General features: G+C 39.4%; 1 protein-coding gene across 1 annotated transcript in view; it reads right to left on the reverse strand.

Annotated features, from left to right (window-relative positions):
- CBLB (Cbl proto-oncogene B) overlaps positions 1-21,666 on the reverse strand; it is a 122,350-nt gene extending 100,684 nt beyond the window's left edge. Inside the window, 1 exon segment of the mRNA XM_072404635.1 lies at positions 21,273-21,666. Coding sequence (XP_072260736.1) covers positions 21,273-21,467 — 195 coding nt within the window. The 5' untranslated portion in view covers positions 21,468-21,666.
- Between the last annotated feature and the right edge of the window lie 1,850 nt (positions 21,667-23,516).

A 23,516-nucleotide genomic window follows, 5' to 3' on the forward strand; every position in this document is an offset into this window, starting at 1 on the left:
GTCTACAGTAGTCTATTATTACCCCCAGGTAGCTTTGTACCAATGTAAGTTATTCAGTTTAGAGGCCACTTACTTAGGATAAGTAGGATAACTATACTTTTTAGTAAATGGTTACCCTTTGCTCTCAACCTGTACTTAAATGTAAATGGAACTTCCTACCTGGAATGTTCCATAAGCTAGATATAATTACTGTGGCCCGCTGCACCCATAACTCCTGTCCTCACTTATGAACAGCTGAGCATCGCAATACTATGACTAGACCTGTTTCCATTGTTTACTTCAGACACTCTACATTCATACCTTTGCATGGCCAATTGTGTGTCAGTTGAGTGATTGCACAGGAGCATAGAAAACTGCAGTAACTATATGTACCCAATGGCCCATCCCAGGCAGAGCATTCTATTTACTGTTCCTTAGCACTGGTGATGGGGGTAATTTTCCTTTAAGGCCCAACTAAACTAAACAAAAGTATAATGGTGGATAGAATATCTATTTTGTGGACAAAATGTTAATGAATTACAGATAAAGCGTACCATTTCTTCAGAATTTTCACTTTAAATAAAAGGGTAGATAACTCCTTTATGTAGGGTAAAAAATATGTTTTTTTGGTTTTTTTTTAGGTGCAACACCCTTTTTAAAAAAAAAAAAAGGGGGGGGGGGGGGTGTGCAGCACCGCAGGGCAGTCAATTTTTGGCCACCTAGGCGGTCGAGAATGAATGGCAGTGCAAAGGCTCCTGGGATACCTACGTCACGCATCCCATGAGGCTCTTGGGCGCTCCTTCTACACATGCCTGAGCATCTCGAGCATGCAGAAGGAGCCTTTTTGGGCATGCATGAAATCGGCAAATTTTTTTTTTCATCCTGCGTCACTCGATTACACGCCAGGGTTGGGTGAGGTAGGATGAAGAACTCGGAACAGAAGACAAAGATGGCGGCGCTCAGAGTGCTGGCCCTGGGACGGATGTCTGGACGACGAGGGACCAGATGCCGGACACCCCCAGAGTGATCAGACTGCCCTGCGGAATTGAAGGTAAGTGTGTTTCTGTTTTTTTTCGTTTTTGAGTATAGTTCCTCTTTAACATGCCAGACTAAATTTCCCAGGAAACTTGTACTACAGCGCAAACTATTTGTCTATAGAGGGAGGCAGGACTCACAAGAAGTACAATGTTCAACCCAGAAATTTCTTCTAGACAGATGGGAAGAAATTATAGACAAGTAGCAGCCCCTGTATTGTGATCCAACTCAGTAACCACCCAAAAATATCCAGGGTAGTTACTGAAATGTGCCAGGTGGTGCGCCCAGCTAAGAGGGGCTGGGGAGAACACTGAAGTTGTTGGTGAGCAATTTTAAGACTTTCTAAAAACCAGTAACTAAAAGACATTGGGAGGTCCTGGCTGTATTGATAAGTTCACAGTCACGGGCAAACACAGCTACACAATAGGTTTTTTGATTTGTAAGATTCAATTTCAAGCTAATATTCATAATTTACACTATCAACAGGAACGCTTTCAAGAATTTTCCTTTGTTCAATTTTGAGTTTAGTTAGGTTTTAAGAACAAATTACAACTTCTTGGTTTGTGTCTAGCAAATTTATTCCATACTTTTGAACTTGCAGAATTTCAAAGATTACAAAAAAAAAGAGTAAAGGATTTGAGCTCCATGACCACCTAATACATCAATCCTAGGTTTTCTACACTTTAAAAAGATGATATGTTTTAGGGAAGAAAAAAAACAGAAGAGTTCCTTTTCAAAGCATAATGCCCTACTCCTAAGGAAAAAGGACAATGCCAGTCCCATAGTGTTTTGTAGCTGAAAACACAATTAGCCAAACGATAAAGATAAATGAGGCAAATACAGACATTACTACTAATAGGCTGTCTGTTCACAGACATCAAACATCAAAGGAAAAGACAAAGGGCTCAGTGCTTTAGAAAATGTCACAACTAAAAAGGATAATTATCGTCCTCTCTAAAAAATCAGTATATTTGCCTCCAGGTTATATAAGTCTTCCACATCTATGATTGATGGGTTTTAAGGACACAGGGAAAAAAATAAAACAGAAAAGTTAGAAAAATTAACTGTAAATTGTGGAAAAAGAAGATTTTTGATTCTTCATTTCTAAACCCATCATTATTTCCACAACCAACTGCGATGAATAAAGTTGTCCTCGGTATGACTGTTTAGTATGTGAAGAAGGCGTATGAAGATTTTTTTGTTAGCAACCACAACTCTGGTTTAGGTTTCAGCTAAAAACCAAATATATAAATATTTTACCATGTATCTTCATGAAGATTTTCAACAACCTCCTCTGGATCATTATTATTTACAGCAAAACTCCTGGCTTAATACACAGTTAAAATGTGTATTTTTGTCTAGTTTAGCATAGGATCAGTGATACTATCAATTGCACAGCCAAAAAGGCTTACACACAAAATTCCTCATAATGCAATGAAAGCTTCTTTGTTGAGTAGTGCAACTTCCTATTTTACCTCTCAACAGCTTTATCAACCAGTAAATCAGCATCACCCCATCTGTCCAGTAATAAGTAAGCTGGCCCAGGATGTAGCAAAGTTTTTATTTTTACTTATCTGCAGATTTAGGCTACTTGCAAGTCAGATAATAAATATTGCCCCAAGATGAACAGTCATGATCATCTACCCTGGCAGATGATGAAAAACTGATTGGGAATGACCACTGTGCTTTTCTATAGAGGACTGCAAAGTAGGGTGCCACTTGCCCATTCTCTCCATAGAACAGATCAGCACTGTGTGTACCACACTCGTTCATTCACCTTAAAGATAGTTTCCAGCAACAGTGATCTGATGTCTGTTTAGGACTTTATAAATACAACAAAAATGTTTGGCCAACATTACAAATCCTTTAACAGGAAAAACAGTAAACACAAACGCATTTCACCTGCATTGGGCTAAGGTCAGATGGTACCGGCAGTTGCAGTTGGTAACAGTTTTGGAGCGACTTCATGCAATATCTCAGGGCGCTCTTCTGCTAAACCATCTCCTTAATGTGTTTCCCAATTTGGAGTACAACAGTAGGAGAGCAGATAACCTATAAAGCATTTTGACCAGTGCAAGATAAACACAACTGCTGTATAGGGTGTAAACATCCGTCAGAACTACTTGTATATACTCCTGTGTGCCTTGTGTCTGAAAGTGGTTAGCCCTGTTTGCCTGAAGTTCCCTTTAAAAGAACCAATATCTATTTCCACATGTCTTGTCTGTTAAAAACCCTGCTAAATCATCAAATAACCATTTCAGAAATCCTGGGAGCTGACAACATTGCCTCTTCTGCACAGAAATCATCAGAAACGTTGCCTACTCTGCCTCACCTCTTTACTGTTGGACTATGGATCACTTGGATTTCTGGTTGCATCAACAGGTAATCTTCTGTAACGGCAGCATTTCTAAAGTAACAAAACCTTGTAAAAAGTAGATGCATTCCTTCTGGATTTTTGTTGCTCAGGCTTACACTTTTTTCATTATTATTATTATTATAATTATTATTAATAAGGTTTGATATACCGCCAACATATTATGCAGCGCTGTACAATTAAATAGGGGTTGCAAAAGACAGAAAAATACATACAGTGACAAAGGAGGAGAGGACCCTTCCCCGAAGAGCTTACAATCTAGTAGGTGGGGTAAGTAACACACACTAGGATGGGAGATATGTAGCGGTGGGAAGTAGTGACGGTTTCAAAAGACAGAAGAAGATGGGTGCTCTTTAAAATGAACAGAAAGTAGGAGCAAGCTGAATAGGATGAGGAAGAACATTCCAGGGAGTTTCGGCAGCTCTAGAAAAGTCTCCGAGCCATGCGTGTGATGAGGTTATGAATGAGGAAGTCAGTAGTAGGTCATTGGAGGAGCTATAAGAGCTACCTTCTTTGCCATTGACAGCCTTTTTTCCAGACTATTCAGTTTCTGAGCATTATCATTCAGACTGGAATTTCATAAGTACCCTAAGCAGTTGTTGGCAGCAAATCCTATACAAGAATCTTTAGGAAGCACAGTGAACAAAGTGCAGAAACAAATTTTAACCACATGTAGTCAGCTGAAGATAACAATAAAATTTGACTTGGTTGCAATGATCACTGAACAGTCACGGCTTTTTTACATATCACCTTGAAATATCTCCAATGTGAACAAAGTGACATATAGAATATGAACCATAAACATTAGTAAATGATTGTAAATGTGTCATACTGCCCAACAACCCTAAAGGATGGGGGAGTTTCAATCGCCAACTTCTAGAACAAAGGACATATATTTATTGTATTTACTAACCAAACCTTTTCTTTGTTTGTCAGAGTTTACAGTTGCAGTGATTTTCATCTGTTTGTTAAAATGCTGTCCTCAGGGGAGGAAGTGAGGGGAAATCTCTCTAACTGCAAGAAGAACCCATGTGAGCTTTCTATTGTTGTCATTTGTCATCCTGACTACATGTAGCCTAGTATAGCAGTAGAACGTTGCAGTGATTCTAATCTTCTCCATTTTATCCAAAACCAATGTCCAACTTATCAAAAAGAGTTTTCTGCACAGATAAGCTAACAATAAAATTCTTCACGCATCTTTTCAATACCTTTTCATATATCATACAGCCAGAATAGAACATACAATATCATATCATTTGTCTTTGCTTCATACTGTTGTATTGCATCCATATATGTCACTTCTGTGTCCACATATATATGCCAGGGATAGTTTGTTGCTTTTCCCCAAATCCTGCCATTTGCCAGTGTAGGACTAGTACACTGAAATGTAAAAGCAACCTCTCGTTCACATATGCCAAAAATCACATTTGAACCACCTCCTAAATATACTAAGGGTCCCTAGAAAGGTAATGATCAGAAATCCTTGCTTTTTAATTGCCCCCCATTCTAGGCACCTTCGTTTATACCTATATAGGACTAGTACATACAAGCAGATTCATTGTCATTCAGATTCATAAATCATTGACAATTTTGTGCTCAACCAACCAGTCCAATTGATTTTCCAATTGGTAATCCCCAAACACAGCACATACATGTATACAATTATCTGCCCTTTAATTATGAAGTGGGGGTGGGATGAACTACAGGACAGACAGGAGCTCCTAAACAGGGTTGCTTGCTCTTTCATACACACAGCATTACTTGACTATTGAACAATATCCATGTCTAAAGCTGCGTACACACTTCCAATTTTTATCGTTGGAAATGAACGACGAACGAACGACGAATGATCGATTGGGCAAAAACCGTTCGTAAAAAAAGTAACCAACGATGGCGACGAACGAGGATAGTCGTTGGAAATGAACGACCGGACCGGCGGATCGGATTGGACGACGATCGTTGACCATCTATCGTGTGTACGGTCGTTCATTAATCGTCCATGGTCTGAGCATGCGCGGTGAACGAACGTTCGCTCACTTCCTGTGGTGCACGTCACTTCCTGTATCGTTCAAACGATCGCATCTATCGTGTGTACAATATCTGCGAACGATCGTGTCGTTATCTGTATGTACAGGATCAGTGCTATACGATCGTTCGCAGATATCGTGCAGGATCGTTCGTCGTTCGTTTACCAACGATAATAATTGGAAGTGTGTACGTAGCTTAAGGCTAATTATTGCCACTGTATACAATATTCATAATCTTTCCAGTGATAAAAGACTGATAGATAAACAAATGAAAGCTGTACATACAACAATGTTCTGTTCTATGGAGAGGGGAGGTCTATTGCGGTTGCCCATTGTCTGTCGTTCTCTCGCCGCATCCGACCATATCAGGCGAGAATCTTCTGATGTGTGCTTAAGCAGAAATCAGTTGCTTATTATCAGTCAGCTGTCGAATTCCCTTCCAATTCACTTTTTTTATTAGAATCCTATTCAGATTGAAATTGAACATCACCCCGTGTACTAGCCCTTACAAACTCTTTTGGGAAAAACAACATTTTGAATCTAGTACCACTTATATCACAAACTCAAAACAACTTTATTTCACTTCCTGTGCCCCCTCCCCAGCCACATTGGGATAATTTCCTCCAACTATGAGTCAAGATGGTAAGCCCAAAAGTACTTGACCCCCAAAGAAGGCACATGGGTAAAAAAGCATGTAAAAACAAAGCTGTATAAAAGTATGACTTGCCCATGTAGTCTATGAACAATCACAATGTGCTATATCAGGGGTGCCAAACAGGTGGATCGCGATCTACCAGTGGATCCGAAAGGCAACATAAGTAGATAGCGGAGCCCTGCCTTTCAAAATAAACTCTACCTAGCACAGGTAAAGTCCAATGTTTAATTGTTGGTAGATCATTTTGACTTGGTCATTTTAAAAGTAGCTTGCAAGCCAAAAAAAATGTGGGCACCCGTGCTTATACTGTTCATTTATTTTTTAAGGCAGATTTAGAACCAATCAACAGGACCAAAAGCTTAAACTCACACTTATGGATCTAACTGGTACTGTATATTTAAAAGAAGAAATAAAATATAATAAATGCATGCTGGGTGATTTGAGAAAATTCACATTTGAAATACATTTTGCAGGCTCATTTAAAGAATATTGATAAAGTCTTTAGGGACAATGCAGCACATAACTTCTCCGAAACAGATGTTAAAACATAATTATTTTAAAACTGCTATAGCATTAGATAGATAGAATTCCCTTATGAAGTCTGTAAGAGAACTGCCATATACATATAAGAAAACATTTAGTAATCTATGAATAAACAGAAAACTATGTTTTATGTATTTATCTGCCTGCACTGCCATTGTAATGCTACAATACAACACAGCCCAATATGCATACTATATATTGTATAAAGGTACTGTATGCAATAGCAATGAATGGGATAAAAAAGGACTTATTGCCAATTAAAAAGCTTAACTAGTAAGTATGAAACTGTAAGCAATAGGCACTAGCTACACTCCCTTTAGTACAGGTAGTCCCAGGGGTTAAGGACATCCGACATAAAGATGTCTCCTAGATACAAATGGGGCTTCCCTGCTCCCTGGTGTGCAAGATGGAGGCTTGGAGGGGACGGTTTGCATGACTTGCAGAAGAAATCTTTTGCTAAACACAGCTGAGGTTGTGGGTGATTTTAGGGGGGTGAGCTCTTTCTGCAGCCTCTTGTAACTCTTTAATGACCAAGACAAGCTCTGCTTTTTTGCTTTGTTTGTGATTAACTTACAGTGAGGATTTTATACAGTAACTGACATCATGCTGCCTAATATTATGTTAGGACAAACATCTGTCCTAATTGCATTTAATAAAATATTGTACTTCTTCCGACTTACATACAAATTCAACTTCATACAAATTCAACAAACCTACAGTCCCTATCTCGTATGTAACCCGGGGACTACCTGTACTGATTGAATATATAACTGGTGGTTACTTTTTATGAACCTTGTATAAGGCCAATGGAATCCACAAGTCCCTTTGACAGATAGTTGGATAGTTAAGTATTATCTGTAGGGTGCTGAGAATAAATTACAGTTTTAGGCTCATATAGCACTAGATTCTGGCACTAACAGCAATACATTCTGATGTTTTTGGAAGCTAGCCAAAGTCAGAATCACAAATGGTGCAGCCTCCATTCTATCCACTGTAAGTGAATACCTATGTGGCATAATAGCTGCAGCATCTTGATAAATAGTGAGGAAGCTGAGATAAACTTCTGTTTCAGTTGGCAAGAGGTCAAAACCATAGGAGAAGTTGAAGAAGTAGATGCTTCCTATTTTCTAAGCAACAGAATCTCTGGTGTGACATTGGCTAACAGCTTGTTTTCCTGAAGTAAGGTACATCTCATCTGATGGATAGGTTTAATGCAATACTATAACTATCAAACAACATCTAAGCTGGCTACGGTTAACTGGCACAAGTACCAGCAAATATCTGCTATACAATTTTATTTATCCTATTGGCCTTTAATGTGCACCCCATTAGCCAGAAATAAACAAAGACAATCATCTGTGAAAATTATAGACAAACATGCTTAAGGCAAAGGCTAGAAGACTGTTTTGACTGTCTAGAAGCAGCTTGATGTTTCTTTGACACAAGTTGTAGGGCCCATGGGACTGTAGCCAACTCCCCAGGATGTGGCAGCAAGAGGAAAATCAACTCCAGTATGGGCAGAAGAATAGTGAGACAAATGCCAGGGACAACTCCCAACTGACTAAGGGACCATCTGTCATTTTTTGAAGGACAGTGAGCTCAATGGAAGAAGACCCAGATGTACTCCACTCTTAAAACAAAAGCATAAAGCCAGACTAGAATATACTAAAATGCATACTGTCAAGCAACAATGCTTCTGGAAGAATGTCCTTTGGATAGATGACCTACTGTGGAATATGTCTGATTTTGAGTACAGCTGGTACGCAAAGCCTCAAGTGCAAGGAGCAAAGACATCTCAAGACTATTAGGACTTTCAAGAGAGAAACTGCCAAGAGATAAAAAGGTCTGTCTTACTTGTAGGTCAGGATCCTCCAACAGGACAATGGTCCTGATTTATTTAAACTCTCCAAGGCATGAGAGAATACACTTTCACCAGTAAAGCTGGGTGATCCAGCAAATCAGGAATGGATCTGGCCCAGGATTAAAAACATTTGCCAACAAATTGCAAATGACTTTAAAGAAATCAAGTCCAGGTATGGTGGATCACCCAGCTTTACTGGTGAAAGTGCATCATCTTGAAGAGCTTTAATAAATCAGGTCCAATGAACCCAATAATGACCAAAAACCATTAGACTATTCTATCAGCCCTGATTTGATTTATATTGAACATCTAGGAAAATAATGTAAACTTGCAATCTGGATAAGGCACCCTTTAAACTTGAAATAGCTAATGCAGTTGATTCAGGAAAAGTAGGTTTAACTACCCGTTGACAGGTGAAGAATTCGCACGTTACGGGAATCGCTTGTTAGGGCACCTTTCTCCAATGGTTATGCAACAAAGTTAGAGGTTAGTAGGTTAGGGGTCGTATCATTTTCATCCATGCTATTTTCATTTGTAATATTTATTGAAATATCTGGATGAATCAAAACCCTTAAGCAAAAGTCAGACTTTGGGTAAATATGAAACAAACAATAATGGGTGCCAATTACTTTTCCCAGCTTTGAAGTTATTTTGGAGACAACTGTTCTTTTTTTCCAACAAGTTTGTCTACATTTGTAGGTGATATTTTCATAGTTAAATCCAGATAAACTAAACAAAGCAGTTTATCACTAAAAACAACAAATTTTACATTTCCCATGGGTAGCACTGTTCAACTGTGACTCTACAAGACAATACGTTAGTACGGTTGCTATGAAAACAGCATGCAACTTTTAGATGGAAAACTTCATATTAATTATAGATAGTAGTTACGTAGGAGTTGTTTATGAAATCTAATGCTGTGTGAGGCAATGCTCCTCGTACAGCATTATTTACACGTCGGTTATTTCTGTCCATGTGTCTAGCAGGCATTGTGATGTATTCTTTAAACCCACGTAAATCAGAGATATATTAGTCTTCCTGCTCTGGCAATCTTTAAAGCAACTTGTTTTATCCTGTAGGAGTTTCAATGATATGTCTTGGCGATGTTTAGAGATGTAAATACAACTGATATACTTGTAATAACAGGTTGTATCCCATATTACAAAATTTGTCTAATAAAAGTAAAAAATAATCTAATGAAACCAATTTTTGTCTCTTCTTTGAAACTGCAGTAAAAACTGGGACCACATTCAGTCATTGGGTGTCGAAGGATCTGAACCTTGTATACCCAAACCCTGTGTGCCCTTGCATTCTGTTTTGATTTCTTTATTCACCAATGTAAATTAAAAAGGACCATGCTATTTGTCTTTAAATTACATACAAGTGCTCATTATATTGCATAGCTAGACCAGAATGTTTAGTTTGTCCTACTGTATATATACCAGACAGGGTATATCTGTCAACTTGGGTTCACTATGCTATACGGTTTTAAAGGTAGTACTTACAATTGGGGCTTCAAAAACTGCAAAGGAAGACATTTTGCTGCATTGTAATTTTATTAAAAATGATGGGTCATTGTAACATGTAAAACTAAACAAGCTGTACTGGAGTGTCAGCTTTCAATGCCTTACTAAGAAAATGTTTACTTTTGGGGTTAGGTCTAACATATCTAACAATGATTTTAAAGAAACTGAGCACATTACCCTGAACAAAAATATGTTAAATGGCTTTATTACAGACCACATATTGGCTCTCACCTGGATTCAGTAGGCCCTGGATGATGGGACATGCTTTGTTTACTTCCTGCTCCATGGAATTTCCTCTGTTGTGCCCAGCCCTTGTTATCTTCACTCCCTTAGATAAAAATGGGGTTATCGTTGGTGCCGAGCATGCAAGCTCTGAATATAGTAGTAAAAATCCCAGAGAGCAGGAGGTAAACAAAGCAAAGTCCATTAAAGATCCATAAATAGAGACTTGTTTATGCTGGGGAAAGAAAGAGGGTGAAGGTGTCTTCCAGAACTCTCACACTTTCAGAGTTAGGAGCAAGGGTACAGTGGTTGAAGTTTAGAACAGTTTTCCTGAAAGACTTTGACAGGAACCTTAAAAAAACTGCAGGTAAAGAAACAAAGAAAGTATTTTAAATACTTATTTGCAGTATTCTTTCTTTACAGAAACATTTTTTTTTTCATTTGCAATGTTCCTTTGAACATACTTGAAAATGAGACTACTCAAAAAAAAAAATTTTCCTGGGAAATCCCCCTTTTTCACATACCACAACCCTCTCTTCTGCTAGTTGTTTCTAATTAGAATTAGATTTTACTGGCCAAGTAAGTTTATCACTTATTGGGAATTAGACTTGACAGTTGCCTAATGAAAAGAGAAAAGACAACAAGCAAAAAGAATAGCAATTGGTTTTTATCTTTCTGTGCTGACCCACCTACACTGTCCCTACCTTCATATCCTGTTAGGCAGCTGTCACGGGAGCTGCAGAGAAGAATACCATTAGGTGCCAGCTGAATGACAGATTTAGATCTGTTGACATCACATGATCAACGCCAATACCCCACAACAGTCTAAGGGCTGCTTCTTGATGTCTCCACATGGGAGGCTTATACAGGTTAATAACATGGAAAAAATGTTCAATTCACAGAAAATCTAATGGAAACTGTTCTGTTAAAATGTATGGCTTGGCAACATGGTCCCTAATTATGACTCTGGGATACCTTGGCTAACCATTTTTTTAAAGCTCTGACCAAGAACCACAGCTTGAAACCCAAAGTGTCACAAACTTGCCACCCCTATGACACATTAGGGATGTCATGAGGTTCAAAGCCTGACAAATTCTGTGCATTCACTGTCTTGAGCATGGTGAACTCTATGAAGTCTTTGCTAAATCATAAAAAGGCTGAAGAAGAAAAGAAGAAGCACAGGGCAGGTTAAATTGCCTAGTGCCTAGTCAGATTGCTAGTTTGTTTCACCCTGTGATGAGATGGTTTCCTCCATTAAAGTATTTGTTTCAACACTCACCCACATAATGCAGATACAATACCTTCCTATATATCCATACAATGGATACCCAAACCTAACAAATTCACAAATGTGATGCAGGGTCTTCAGATTTCAAACACCTCTGCACTTTATTGGACTGCTAGTTTTATCTCCAGTTAGCCATACTTTCGTTTCGCTTTAACTGATCAGCTGGTAACATCTTGGTGCCAAATACAACAAGACCTCTAAAGGTGAAAGGAGGAGATCACGTCCCAACAGGTCAGAGCTGTTTTGGTAGCTCAAGGGTAACTAGCACAAAATTAGTTGGTAGTTTTATTGTTTCGGGCTCATTGGTGTAGTTAATATGGGGAGGAGATTTATTCTGAAAATGGAGTTTCAATTACATTTATTTAATGGCTTTTACCTTCACTGCAAAAACATAAACATACCAAAGTTTTTGCTAAGCCCTGAGCTCCTAGGTTATATAGAAAGTATGATCTCTGAGAACACGCTGTTCAGATTCTACTCCAACTCTAAAAGGATGCAATGAATAAATAATCCATATCCACAAACATATAAAAAGTAGAAACTAAAAGATTTCTGTTCTATGTGCTGGATAATTCATGAAGAATCCTTTCCACATCCAAATAGATTAAGCTTTCATGGCTCCTGAAAAAAGCACAGCAGATCCTTCTTAAAACAGACTTTATCAACATGTCTCACAACTTTCCCATAGGTCCTTCATGCAGCCCTCTCTCCTCATCTGTCAAACATGTTTTATCATTACATTGTGCAGTTTATTTTTCTTACAGATCTATTTAACTCATTGCATCAACATGCTCTAATCAGTCTGTCCCTTTACATAGGTCAGTAATATGCCACCTATATGCCATCTGCAGTGTCTAAATACCAGATGTACAAATAAAATCTACTATTTTGTCTATTTTGACACACACCTACCAAATATTTTCAGCTTTATACTGCATACTAATGTTACCCGCAAAGCAAGAATCAGGTCAGAATATCAAAACAGTATAAGCCATAATTACAGACACTTTATATCTATTAGTCCAAGATGGTGTGCTTATATTACTAAAATTCTCCAAATATCAGCTACAGGTACAAGTACTACAAGTCTAGCTTCTTGTTTCTGTATTCCAATTTCTGAGTTCATTACTAAGATCCACTAGCTTTAGAACATTCATTTCCGAGTGAGACTGTACATAAATCAATAATCCAAACCTAAATCCTTTTAGATAGCATTCATCACATAACTACACCTAAAAGCCTTAACAAGAATAACATAAAGAAGTACAAAGACTTTTTAAAAGTATACAAGGATTGCAACACACCCACTTTATTATACTTCCATTACAATAGTATCAGGCCTGTTCAGTAACACCCATGGCAAGTCTATGGAAACCATTACAAAAACCAAAAACAAAGATGTAATACATTGCAGAATAGCAGTCCTTGGATGTGGTAGATGCATTAGTTTTCACTTTTCAGACATTTTCAATAACAAAAAAGGAAGGAAGGCTGAAAAAAGGAGATTGAGTCAGGCACTATATTTAAAGTCTGGTAAGCTGTGATACATTCTTTTTTATTGAGTTCAGTTCTTTAAATTTGTGTTGACACAATAGGGCTGTTTACTGATTGTTATGGGTTAAAGGTCTTTGCATATTACTATTCCTCTTTAAATGTATTCATCAAATGAATCACAATGGCTCCATTTATAAAACAGGGAATCAGACATTCCCTGGTAGGAATCCATTTCTGATCAGTTTCTGCCATTGAAACACATGGACGTGGAAGATTCCCTGTTTTATAAATAGAACCCAAAGAGTCCTTACTTTTATGAACTTACTTTTATAAAGCCTCCTTTACTTTCACTCTAAGCCAGGTTTGTTAGTCGGCCAGTAAGACAATTTTAATGCAGACATAAAGTGTACAGAGCCACTTTCCTTTTTTTCCTTTTTTTCTCAAAGCCAAAATTCCCTTACAAGTGTTGTAGATTAAGCACAGTAACCTATAATAACATTATCAATCAAACAGTCCTAATTTTATAAGGGGACTATGGTGGCATAGACTAACCTTATCTGACACATCAAAGCAAATTAGGTTGTAATAAGAATAAAGAATATCTGAGTAATAAGACTGAACTATCCAATTGAAATTATGTTTTTTTAAAATCCAAAAAAGGAACAAGAAATTTATAAGAACTACACAATATTAGGTCAATGGCAAAGACTATGTCATATAAATTACAGGAAAGCACATTTAATTTTACAGTTATACAAGTCATTGTTTCCAGTGCTGATGAAGCAACTCGTTGAAGAAAAAAATGAAATGTTCTAGCTATTTCAGAAGCATATGCTCAATCTATTTTTATTCTCAGATTCAACTCTGTTTCAAAACAAGTATGTCTTATTATGAAAACATCTTAAATGAATTTCATATTGTGCTATGTAATAAATCAGATGGATCCTTGTTAAAAATGGGTCTTGGTCATCACTTAGTTTTAGACACAGGTAGTGGGTTAGGGAAATAAAAAAATCTGAATTATTAGGTAACAAAGCTTTATTTGCTAAATATTACATTTTTTTTAATAACATAATATTGTAGTATATAAAATCACATTTAAAGGGGAACGAAATCTGAAAAAAACAAAAACAAAAGACAGGCAGCTGACAATTATCTAGCAGGCAATCCCATGCAGTACACCATCACAGGCCAGCATGCCTTATTCATTCCCTCTGAAGCCTTGGGAGATCAAGCAATTAGCAGTCTGTCCTTTGCTCTGAACTCATGCATCCCTAGATTCCCTTTAGTCGTGAATATTCAATCTCAGCATCCCCTGCTCTGAGGCTGTGCACAGGTGAATGGGGATTTCAGAGTATGTGCTGCAGCCAATGAGCAGATTAGTTCCTGATTATGATCCTGTCCTGCCATTAGCTATAGGTCGTTTATAAGTTCTCAGTTCCCAGGCACCTGTGTCTGGTGTAGTGTTCAATCTGTCTATCTACTAGTGGTGGTTTACCTGTTGCTGCCTGGTTTCTGGTCCTGTGGTTGTTACCCTAGTTTAGTGGCCTGTGCCTCAGTCTTGGCTCTGTTTTCTGGCTTCTGATGCAATCTCTCGTACTGTGTATCTGTGGATCACCTGGTGAGTGACCCTGTACTGTCTAACTTCCCATCGTCTCTCTGTCTTGCTCCTCATCCTCTGTTAGTCCTTCCCCCAAATCCAACTCTTTGCCTAATGAAGTCCTGGGGGCAACCATTGGTGGGACAGTGCAACTAGCTGAGCAGAGGCTTGCTATAAGTAGGAGTGTGGCGTTAAATTGCAGAGACTGGCATTGGCGAGGGCTGGGACTTACAGAAATTTTTTATTGCATAGGGAACCAACTTATCTGCCTGTTTGCCATATTTTATTGAATGTACATTGAGCTGTACTTATGCAGGTCTGTATACGTTCCAGCATACCCGGGAGCATGTGCAGGAGTAGCATCATTCTGGTGTGCTAGATAGCCAAGGAACCCAACCTGGAAGAGGACCAGATGAGGCCCAGAGAGCCAAGGTGAGCTGAGTTTAATCCCTTTTTAAGTTTAGAGCATAGCTTGCAGGTAAGTAAACGACATGAATGATTGCAATAAATGCAAGCAGTGGAAGTACCTACATTTAACCCAATCAGTCTCTTGCAGGCTGTAAAATTTAGCTGGAGTATAAGAGGAGATGGCGGCACAAGGAACCACTTCATCCGTCAGCCGGTAGGGGAAAGCAAAGTGACAGAGATGAGCTCACTACTGTGCTGCTTCTCCTAATAGTATCCAATCAGATGTCAGGGTGGGTCTGAGGCATCTGCATATAAACGGGATGTTTTTTTACTTCCCATTATAAGTAAATGCTGCCCCTGTACATTTGTTCCAGGTTACACAGCTAATATTAAGGGACATATGTATATTTCCCCTCCTAATGTGTGTTAATTCCCCCACCTAGTAGATTGTAAGCTCTGCAGGGCAGGGTCCTCTCCTTAATTGTATTCGTTTGTTCCTTCGCAACCCCTTTTTAATGTACAGCGCTGCGTAATATGTATATACATAACTGTATCTTTAGAGGTATATAGTTCAGGGTTCTCCCCAAGCCCTTTTAGCTGGGCGCACCACCCAGCACCTTTTAGAACCCACCCGGCTGTTTTTGGGTGGTTACTGAAGTGTTTGGTCACAATACAGGTGCTGCCACCCGCCTACAATTTCTTCCCACCCGGCTTAAAAAAATTTCTGGGTTAAGCACTGTAGTTGTACATTCTCCCCCACTTATTTTCTGTTCAGTTCTTGTACTTTAAATATAAATCTGTAAAATAGGATTTTTTTAAGCTCCCTTGGATCAGTGTTGCAGAATATCCAGCTTGATAGAAACTGTGATTGAGCTCATTAATAAGTTTCTGTTCCCTAGCTCGTATGGATGGTGACTGAGCACTGCCAGGAAATGTATAACTGGTTAAGAATCACCAGGTGAGAAACATGAAAATTAGTAAAGCCACTACTAAAAATTGGTAAGCAACACTTAATATTTGTACTATATTTAGAAAAAACACTTTATAGCAGTATTTTTTGTCCCTTTTAATATAGGGGACCCCTGCTTTAATTACTATAGCCATAGCTCACAGTATATTAGTGTTATAGGTAATGGGTAGCATGTCACTCACACAGATAGCCAAAAAAATCATTGGTGCCAGTTAAACTGACCTGAGGGGAACAAATTGCTCACGGAGCCCCTAGAAACATCTAGAGGTACCTTAGTGGTTCCGCAAAACCCTAGTTGAGAAACACTGCTATATAGGTTTCTATTAGAGCCCATTCACACCAAGCCAATCCATTTAGGTGTATTTGTTGCTTCAAGACATCTCATACATTTCAAAAGACTGCTGAGAACAATGGACAAAACAAATCACACCCCTGCTATTTTAGTTACCATGGTTCATTGCAATGCAAGCTAGTGCACTTTAATGCAGGTTCATATGTTTAGTGTGGGATGGAAGGGCACCATGGATAGCAATAGACACAGGAACACACAATACATGCATTGTAGTAGTTTACAACCACTCAAGCACACCAACTGTGAAATGTGCATTGCCTTAACCAACATGTAGGTGTGAATGGGCCTGTTAATGTGTGCTCATATAATATGCTATTATCACATAGTATTGTATATTAGCTGTCCTTTTGTTAAAATTCACATTCTATATAAACCAATTCACCTTCACTAAGCTACACTATTGTAGGCTAAAAAAAATATCATCATGACAAAAAGTTGTTCCCAAACTTTCTTGTGCCACTTAAAGCCTAGGCAAAAAAATACATAGTGTACGGCCTAAATGCACATCATGGGAGCATAATGTCATTGGAGATTGCAGCATTCACTGTTCCTATTCACACAGATCCTGTCTGACAAAACTGCAGCTAGATAAGCAGGTTTGTAAATGGCAACAAATATAAATGCCCTCAGGTGCATACACATTCATTAACTATGGAAGCAATGTTTCAAACTATTAAGACACATTGGAAGCATTACTGATTTTACCTACATTTCTCCCATGTGCTGTGCAAAAAAAAAAAAAAAGACTAGTGACCCTTTAAAGTAAACCCGCACCCAGACTATGGATATGGAAACAATTCACATATTCTTAACATACAGAAATAAGAGCATTAAAAAAGTCCTCCTTCACTTTCTAGCTGCTTATAATAAAAAGTAATTTATTCTTAAAGATCAAAAAAAGGGCTCTAATTAAAAAAACAGGGAATCTGACATTTCCTCATGGGAATCAATTACTGCCATTGAAACACATGGACCTGAAAATTCCTACAAGGTATGTCTGATTGCCTGATTTATAAAAAGAGCCCAAATACTATTATAAAAAGTACACACTTTACAGTCTTTGTGCTTTTTTATTGGCATTCCTATGGATGCCTGAATTAAACTTCTCCATTCACTCCTGTGCCAAGTTTACAAGAAGAAACCCACGTATCGGTCCCTTAGATATAGAAATGCTGGAAAAATGGCCTCCATAGAAGTCCTTCTGAACGAGACCTGGATACTAAGGAGTTAGGCAGACGAGGGCTTCGGGTATGTTATGCCAGACTATATTCCACTTTAATCCTAAATTGGTTCGGTCAGTCTTAAACAGGCTAAATTCAGATAGTTGGTAAGGATGCGGAATAGGACAGTAGTGAGTGGTTCAGTACTGCTCCTTGTCAAATGTTGAAATGCTGCTTCAATTAAGAACCAGAGCACACGTTGGGGCCGCGATGCCAACTGCCTAAAGCAGCCACATCCTACTGCCTGGCTAAACATATTTCAAGGTCTAAGTGGCATGTCTCTAGGAATGTTTGGCCCTACCTAACAAAACATTACAACACCAGTACAAAATGTACCAGGAAAAGTTTTGTATTTGAATTAGTGTATAAAAAAATTTAACATTTATAAAAATGCAAGAAAAGTATTTTAAGCCTAATTCCACCATAGTCACACTACACTACTCCTGGATGGTAATATGAGTGATTGGCTTACTTATATCAGCTTAGAAGCAACATGTTCCCTGAGATCAGAGAAGGCAAACAGGAAAATAAGTATCCATTTCCTCCCCATGTATTTCAGAGTGGGAAAAACTTGAAGCAAGTTTACAATCTATTAAGTGTGCCTGATCTGTACTGTGGAAGTCCCCTTATTTTTTTCCATAGCCCACTTTTTAAGCAATTAATCAGAACACTAATGTTCCATATGCTAAATAGACCATAACTTAATGCACAGTATGTGTTCTATTCTAAAAAATATGTTGGGCTACCCACAGACAAGGCAGCAGTTATATAAATGTGCAATTTTTAGTTCATGTAAAGAAAACCGAGTTACTTTTTAAAAATTTTTTGTAATGCAATCTGACACTAGGTCTAAAGCAAAAACCTTTCTGTAGTACAGGCCATATATTTTTTTTATTTACTGTCACTGGTATTTGTACCATACACATAAAACTTTCTTACTGAATAAAGGTTTTCAGTAGTAACTAGCCTTTGTGTCTTTGGGCTGTACAGAAACCAGATTTTTGTTGCCCAAGACATTAATTGCCTCATTCCAGCTGTCCCTGGACTTCATTTAGTGATCCCTTGTGCCAGATCACTACTGCAAGGAACAGCAGGGGCCACTATTGTTCAGATACTGTCCCGCAGCAGGGTGCCTCCTTTATCCAATCTCCTTTAAACAGAATTTGCTGCTGGGCAATAGCACACAATGATCTGTACAGTGATTGCACCTAATACCCAAAATAATCACTAACAATCATTTGGTGCCAATAATTGAGCATCCGTACAAAGGTTATCTTTGAAAAGCCCAATCCTAATAATCCATGCTCAGATCATTCACCCATAGGAGATGACAAGGAGGACTTCCTTCCAGTAGTGGATTATCTGTACTATGGGCCCCAGGCTGGCTTCAATTCATGGCTCACCTACAAGTTCAATTAGATTGTGCAAGGTATAGAGTTAGGATACAATGATATTTGTGTTGTGCTCCTGACAAGGGTTTGTGAAACATTTCTGCAAGGTTTGCAATTTTAAAGTTTACATTTTAAAGAATGATTCCTATGTACTATGTGCTCTATCATGTTAGTTTTACAATTGCAGAAGATAATGTTAAAATATTTATTCCAGGTATAGAGTGTACACATGTTCAGTATATGATTGTTCAAGAACCTTAGAGGAACGCCAACCACTCAAAATCTAGCAGAGAAAAAAGGACGTGCACAGAAGTGAAGACATTTCCCTGTTCCCCTTACATCTTGGGCCCTGGACAGATGCTAATGTTGCCCTTACTATTTTTTTGTGGGTCTCTGTGGCCTGAACAAACCTTCACTCTGCAAATCAGGAAGAACAGAATTACCCACGCCAGTTGCATGATCAGCCATGGTCCAGTCCCCTAGAAAATCACCTTTCCGTGTATGCCTTGTCTAAACTAATCAGAGCACTCATCAGGACAACAGATAAAGTTATAACAACAAACAAAAGTTTTGTTTTGATTACTAAAAATAAGCACAACACAAAATTCCACACACTGTAAAAGTTTCCATTTACCATAGGGCTTGTTCAGACCGTGATCAAATCAGATGTTTTGGAGCGTAAACAAGTATGTAACAATAGATAAGATGGGAGCGGATGGGTCCATTCATTGTAAAGGGAGCAGGAAGAGGCAGTGTTACCTAGCGGTGATGTAGATGCTCCTTGTAGCTTCTGTAAGCGGTTTGCTGCCCCTGCCACTTTTACAGACTTCCAGATGAGGAACAAAGCGCAGCCAGGCACATGGGGGGCTCAGATGTGGTTGGAAAGGCAGCTAGGTGCAATGGTAGCTCAGATGCGGAACAAAGGGCAGCCAGGTACACTGGTGGCTGCGATGTGGTTGGAAAGGCAGCCATGTGCATTGGTAGCCCAAATGTGGTTGAAAGAACAGCTAGGCTCATCTGTAACCCATATGTGGTTGAAAAGGCAGCCAGATGCATTGGTAGCCCAGATGTGGAACAAAGGGCAGCTAGGTGCATTGGTAGCCCAGATGTGGTTGAAAGGGCAGCCAAGTGCATTGGTAGCCCAGGTGTGGTTGAAAAGCCAGCCAGATGCATTGGTAGCCCAGATGCGAAACAAGGAGCAGCCAGGTGCATTGGTAGCCTAAGTGCAGAACAAAGGGCAGCCAGATGCATTGGTATCCCCAATGGGGAACAAAGGGCAGCCAGGTGCATTGGTAGCCCAGATATGGTTAGAAAGGCAGCCAGGTGCATTGGGTTGCCAGAAGTAGTAAACGTTACATTTTATAATGCAGGTCTGATCAAGCCCTTAGGAAATATCACAAGCTTGAAACAAATAATGTTTGGGGTTGATTACACCTGAAATTGACTATGTACAAAAAACAAACAGAAGAACTTTTTCTCCTCAATGTTTATAAATACATCAAAGTAGATTTCATGTCTCCACAAATAGCAGCATACCCTGACCTGTGTGATAAATAGGAAGCATTTCATGGTAAAACTAATCATTAGTAAATAGAGAGTGGGTGTATTTTCTTATCCTGGTTTCTTTCTCCAAGCCAACACCTAGCTAGGTACAACTGCGGCCACTTCCTATTATTCTAAGCCGACAAGCGTATCGGCCAACCCCCACTGTGGTTAGCCCATTGCAGGCGCTCGAAGTAAACCACAGCTTAACTTTTGTGCCATGGCATGCCGGACAGGACTTTGCTTATCAGAAATCTGACAGTTCTGAAAGATTCCGCTGGCCATGCAAAACTGTGCTGATGGCTTAGACGCCTATGACGAGTTTAACGGAAGAAAACAGTCTGTACACTGGCAGATCAGGAAAAAACACAAAGCCCAAGGCAGCCATGGCCCTTTAATAGCCATATTGAAATATTCGCCTATTAGTGTAAAAAGTGACTTAACCTTCCCAGGGCTAACAGCTCCCCCACCCCCTCCTCAAATGTTTTGTAAACTCTCAGCCAGAGGGGCCATATGGCATGCAGACCCCCCTTGTATTCCAGATCCCAAGGATCTCCAGGAATCAGAGCTACAACTTCCTTCTCCTGCACTGTTTATATACAATTCACTGCACTCGCACATTCACCCATATCCATGCACACAGCTCACACAAGTCCCTGGGCAACAAAGTTTAGCAAGGAGAATGAGAACAGGAGCAGCGATCACTTACTGATGGCAATGTCTCTGCCATATACAATGGCCATGTACAGGACTAGCACATGATGCCCACCCCAGCAGCCTCTTACCACTTTGTCCATCAGTTTCCACGTCTTCTCCACCGTTCTCCTATCGGCCGCCGCCTGTTTGGGGGGTCCCACAGCATCCTGGATGGCATCGATCAAGCCCAGTATGCGGCCCTTGCGGGGGTTTGCGGTCCGGGCCCCCGGGAGACGCCCGGTTAGGGCGCTGCTGCTTGTACTGCTGCTACTGCTGCTGGCCATAGCTTTCCAGGCTGGAGAAGACAGGCGGCCGCAGGCTGACAAGGACACAAAGGACGGGCTGTGCAGAGCTCGGTGCCGGCTGCCTCTCCTACACCCCGTGTATATGGGGGCCCCTACACTCCGGAGCCTGCTGCCCGCCTCACAAACTCTCTGTCCCCTCTATTCCCCTGCTCATAGGAGCCGCAGGCTGAGCTGGTGAGATCACCACAGGAGGAGGAGGAGGAGGAGGAGAGCAGGGCTGGTATATGGCTCCATCACACCGAGCTTCCCCTGCATCCCTCTAGACGTTGTCTCCTCAACATGGGGCTCCTCATATTACTATGGGGACATCCCAAACATGGGGCTCCTCATATTACTATAGTGATATCCCAAACATGGGGCTCCTCATGGACATCCCAAACATGGGGCTCCTCATATTATTATAGTGATATCCTGAACATGTGGCTCCTCATATAAATATAGGGACATCCCAAACATGGGGCTCCTCAGACCCCCACTGGAACATGATTTTCAAAGTTGTTGGTTTAGACAAAATATTGCAGCCAAATGATTGTAAATGCACTTTGGCGGAATGCTGATCAAGTTTTGATGAGGGGTTAAGTTTTTAATTATTAACCAATGTATTAAAATTAAAAAACTTTGTTATCGATACAGCTTCAGTCAGAGAATAATAAAAACAATCATATTACCATGACATAAATTATGAGTAGATTGCTCACTCGGTCACAGTAAATGCTAAATCTAATGAAGTGATCACATAGGATATTATACGAGAACTTACTATTTTATCTTGTATTTGTAAAGTTGTGTGTAATATGTCAGCACTATATAATGTCCATACTCATGTCACTAACTGTTCCTCAGAGGGCATCACAATCTAATATTCTTACCTTATTTATTAACACAGTCTAAGGCCATATTTTTGGGGCAAACCAATTAACTGCATTTTTTTTTGATGAAATTAATTATGCCCAGAGGAAACCCTCACTAGCACAGAGCGATCATACAAACTCCATTTAGACCTGTCCTGTTCTTTTTTTGCGCAATTGTAGATAGGAGCAAAGGCATGTAAAAAAATGTTAATGTAGACGTCTGATATTGTATTTTCCATTTATCAAAACTCATTTTGCAAATGCATATTAGACTGAGGAAGATGAGTGTGATTTTTGGTAATGGACATGGTGGCTGTCTCATGCATATTCTCTAAATTCTCTAGAGCATTTTGTGAATGTCATGAAATACATCCCACGCGTGTTCTCTGGGAGAAAACACCTAATAGGTGAAAAAGGTAAAAGCAGGCAAACTTGCTCAAACAGAAACCAATGCTCACTTAATCACCGTAGGCCAAAGTCAAATAGAGGATTCTGACACTTGCAGCACTGATAGGGTCAAAGTGGCGGTGTCATAATACTGCAGATGTTTTCTTGACACACATGGAGCTCCCTAATACCAAACGTGCAGTGGCCCTCCCCCCCACTGAGTAATGATTTTTAAACAAAGTGAACTTCTTTTATGGACACAGTCTACTTTTTTTCCTATGATTACTTCCAGCAGGATAAAACACCAGATCACCAGATTTTGATAGGTTGGAAAAGGAGTGACAAATCTGAAGGATCTGCATGATAATTCCCCTAAGGAGATTTCTGGCACATTAAGGGATCTATGCTACAGAAAATTTAGAGGCTTTCCTCCTTTTATCCCAATCTTATCTAAACTAGAACATCTTCCCTTCCTATATATATTGAGATATTTGAGCCTACTTCAGGGTTAATAATTTGCATAGTCTGCACAGTAGCTTCTCATAAAACACACTCTTAGCATTTTCAGTGTCAGAGTACTTCATTCTAAAGCTACGTACACACTTCCAATTATTATCGTTGGAAAACGAACGACGAACGATCCTGCACGATATATACGAACGATCGTATAGCACCGATCCTGCACATAGAGATAACGACACGATCGTTCGTAGATATTGTACACACAATAGATACGATCGTTTGAACGATAGAGGAACTATGTGCACGACAGGAAAGTGAACGAACGTTC

Source organism: Pyxicephalus adspersus, chromosome 1, assembly GCF_032062135.1.
Source record: "Pyxicephalus adspersus chromosome 1, UCB_Pads_2.0, whole genome shotgun sequence".
Lineage (NCBI taxonomy): Eukaryota > Metazoa > Chordata > Amphibia > Anura > Pyxicephalidae > Pyxicephalus > Pyxicephalus adspersus.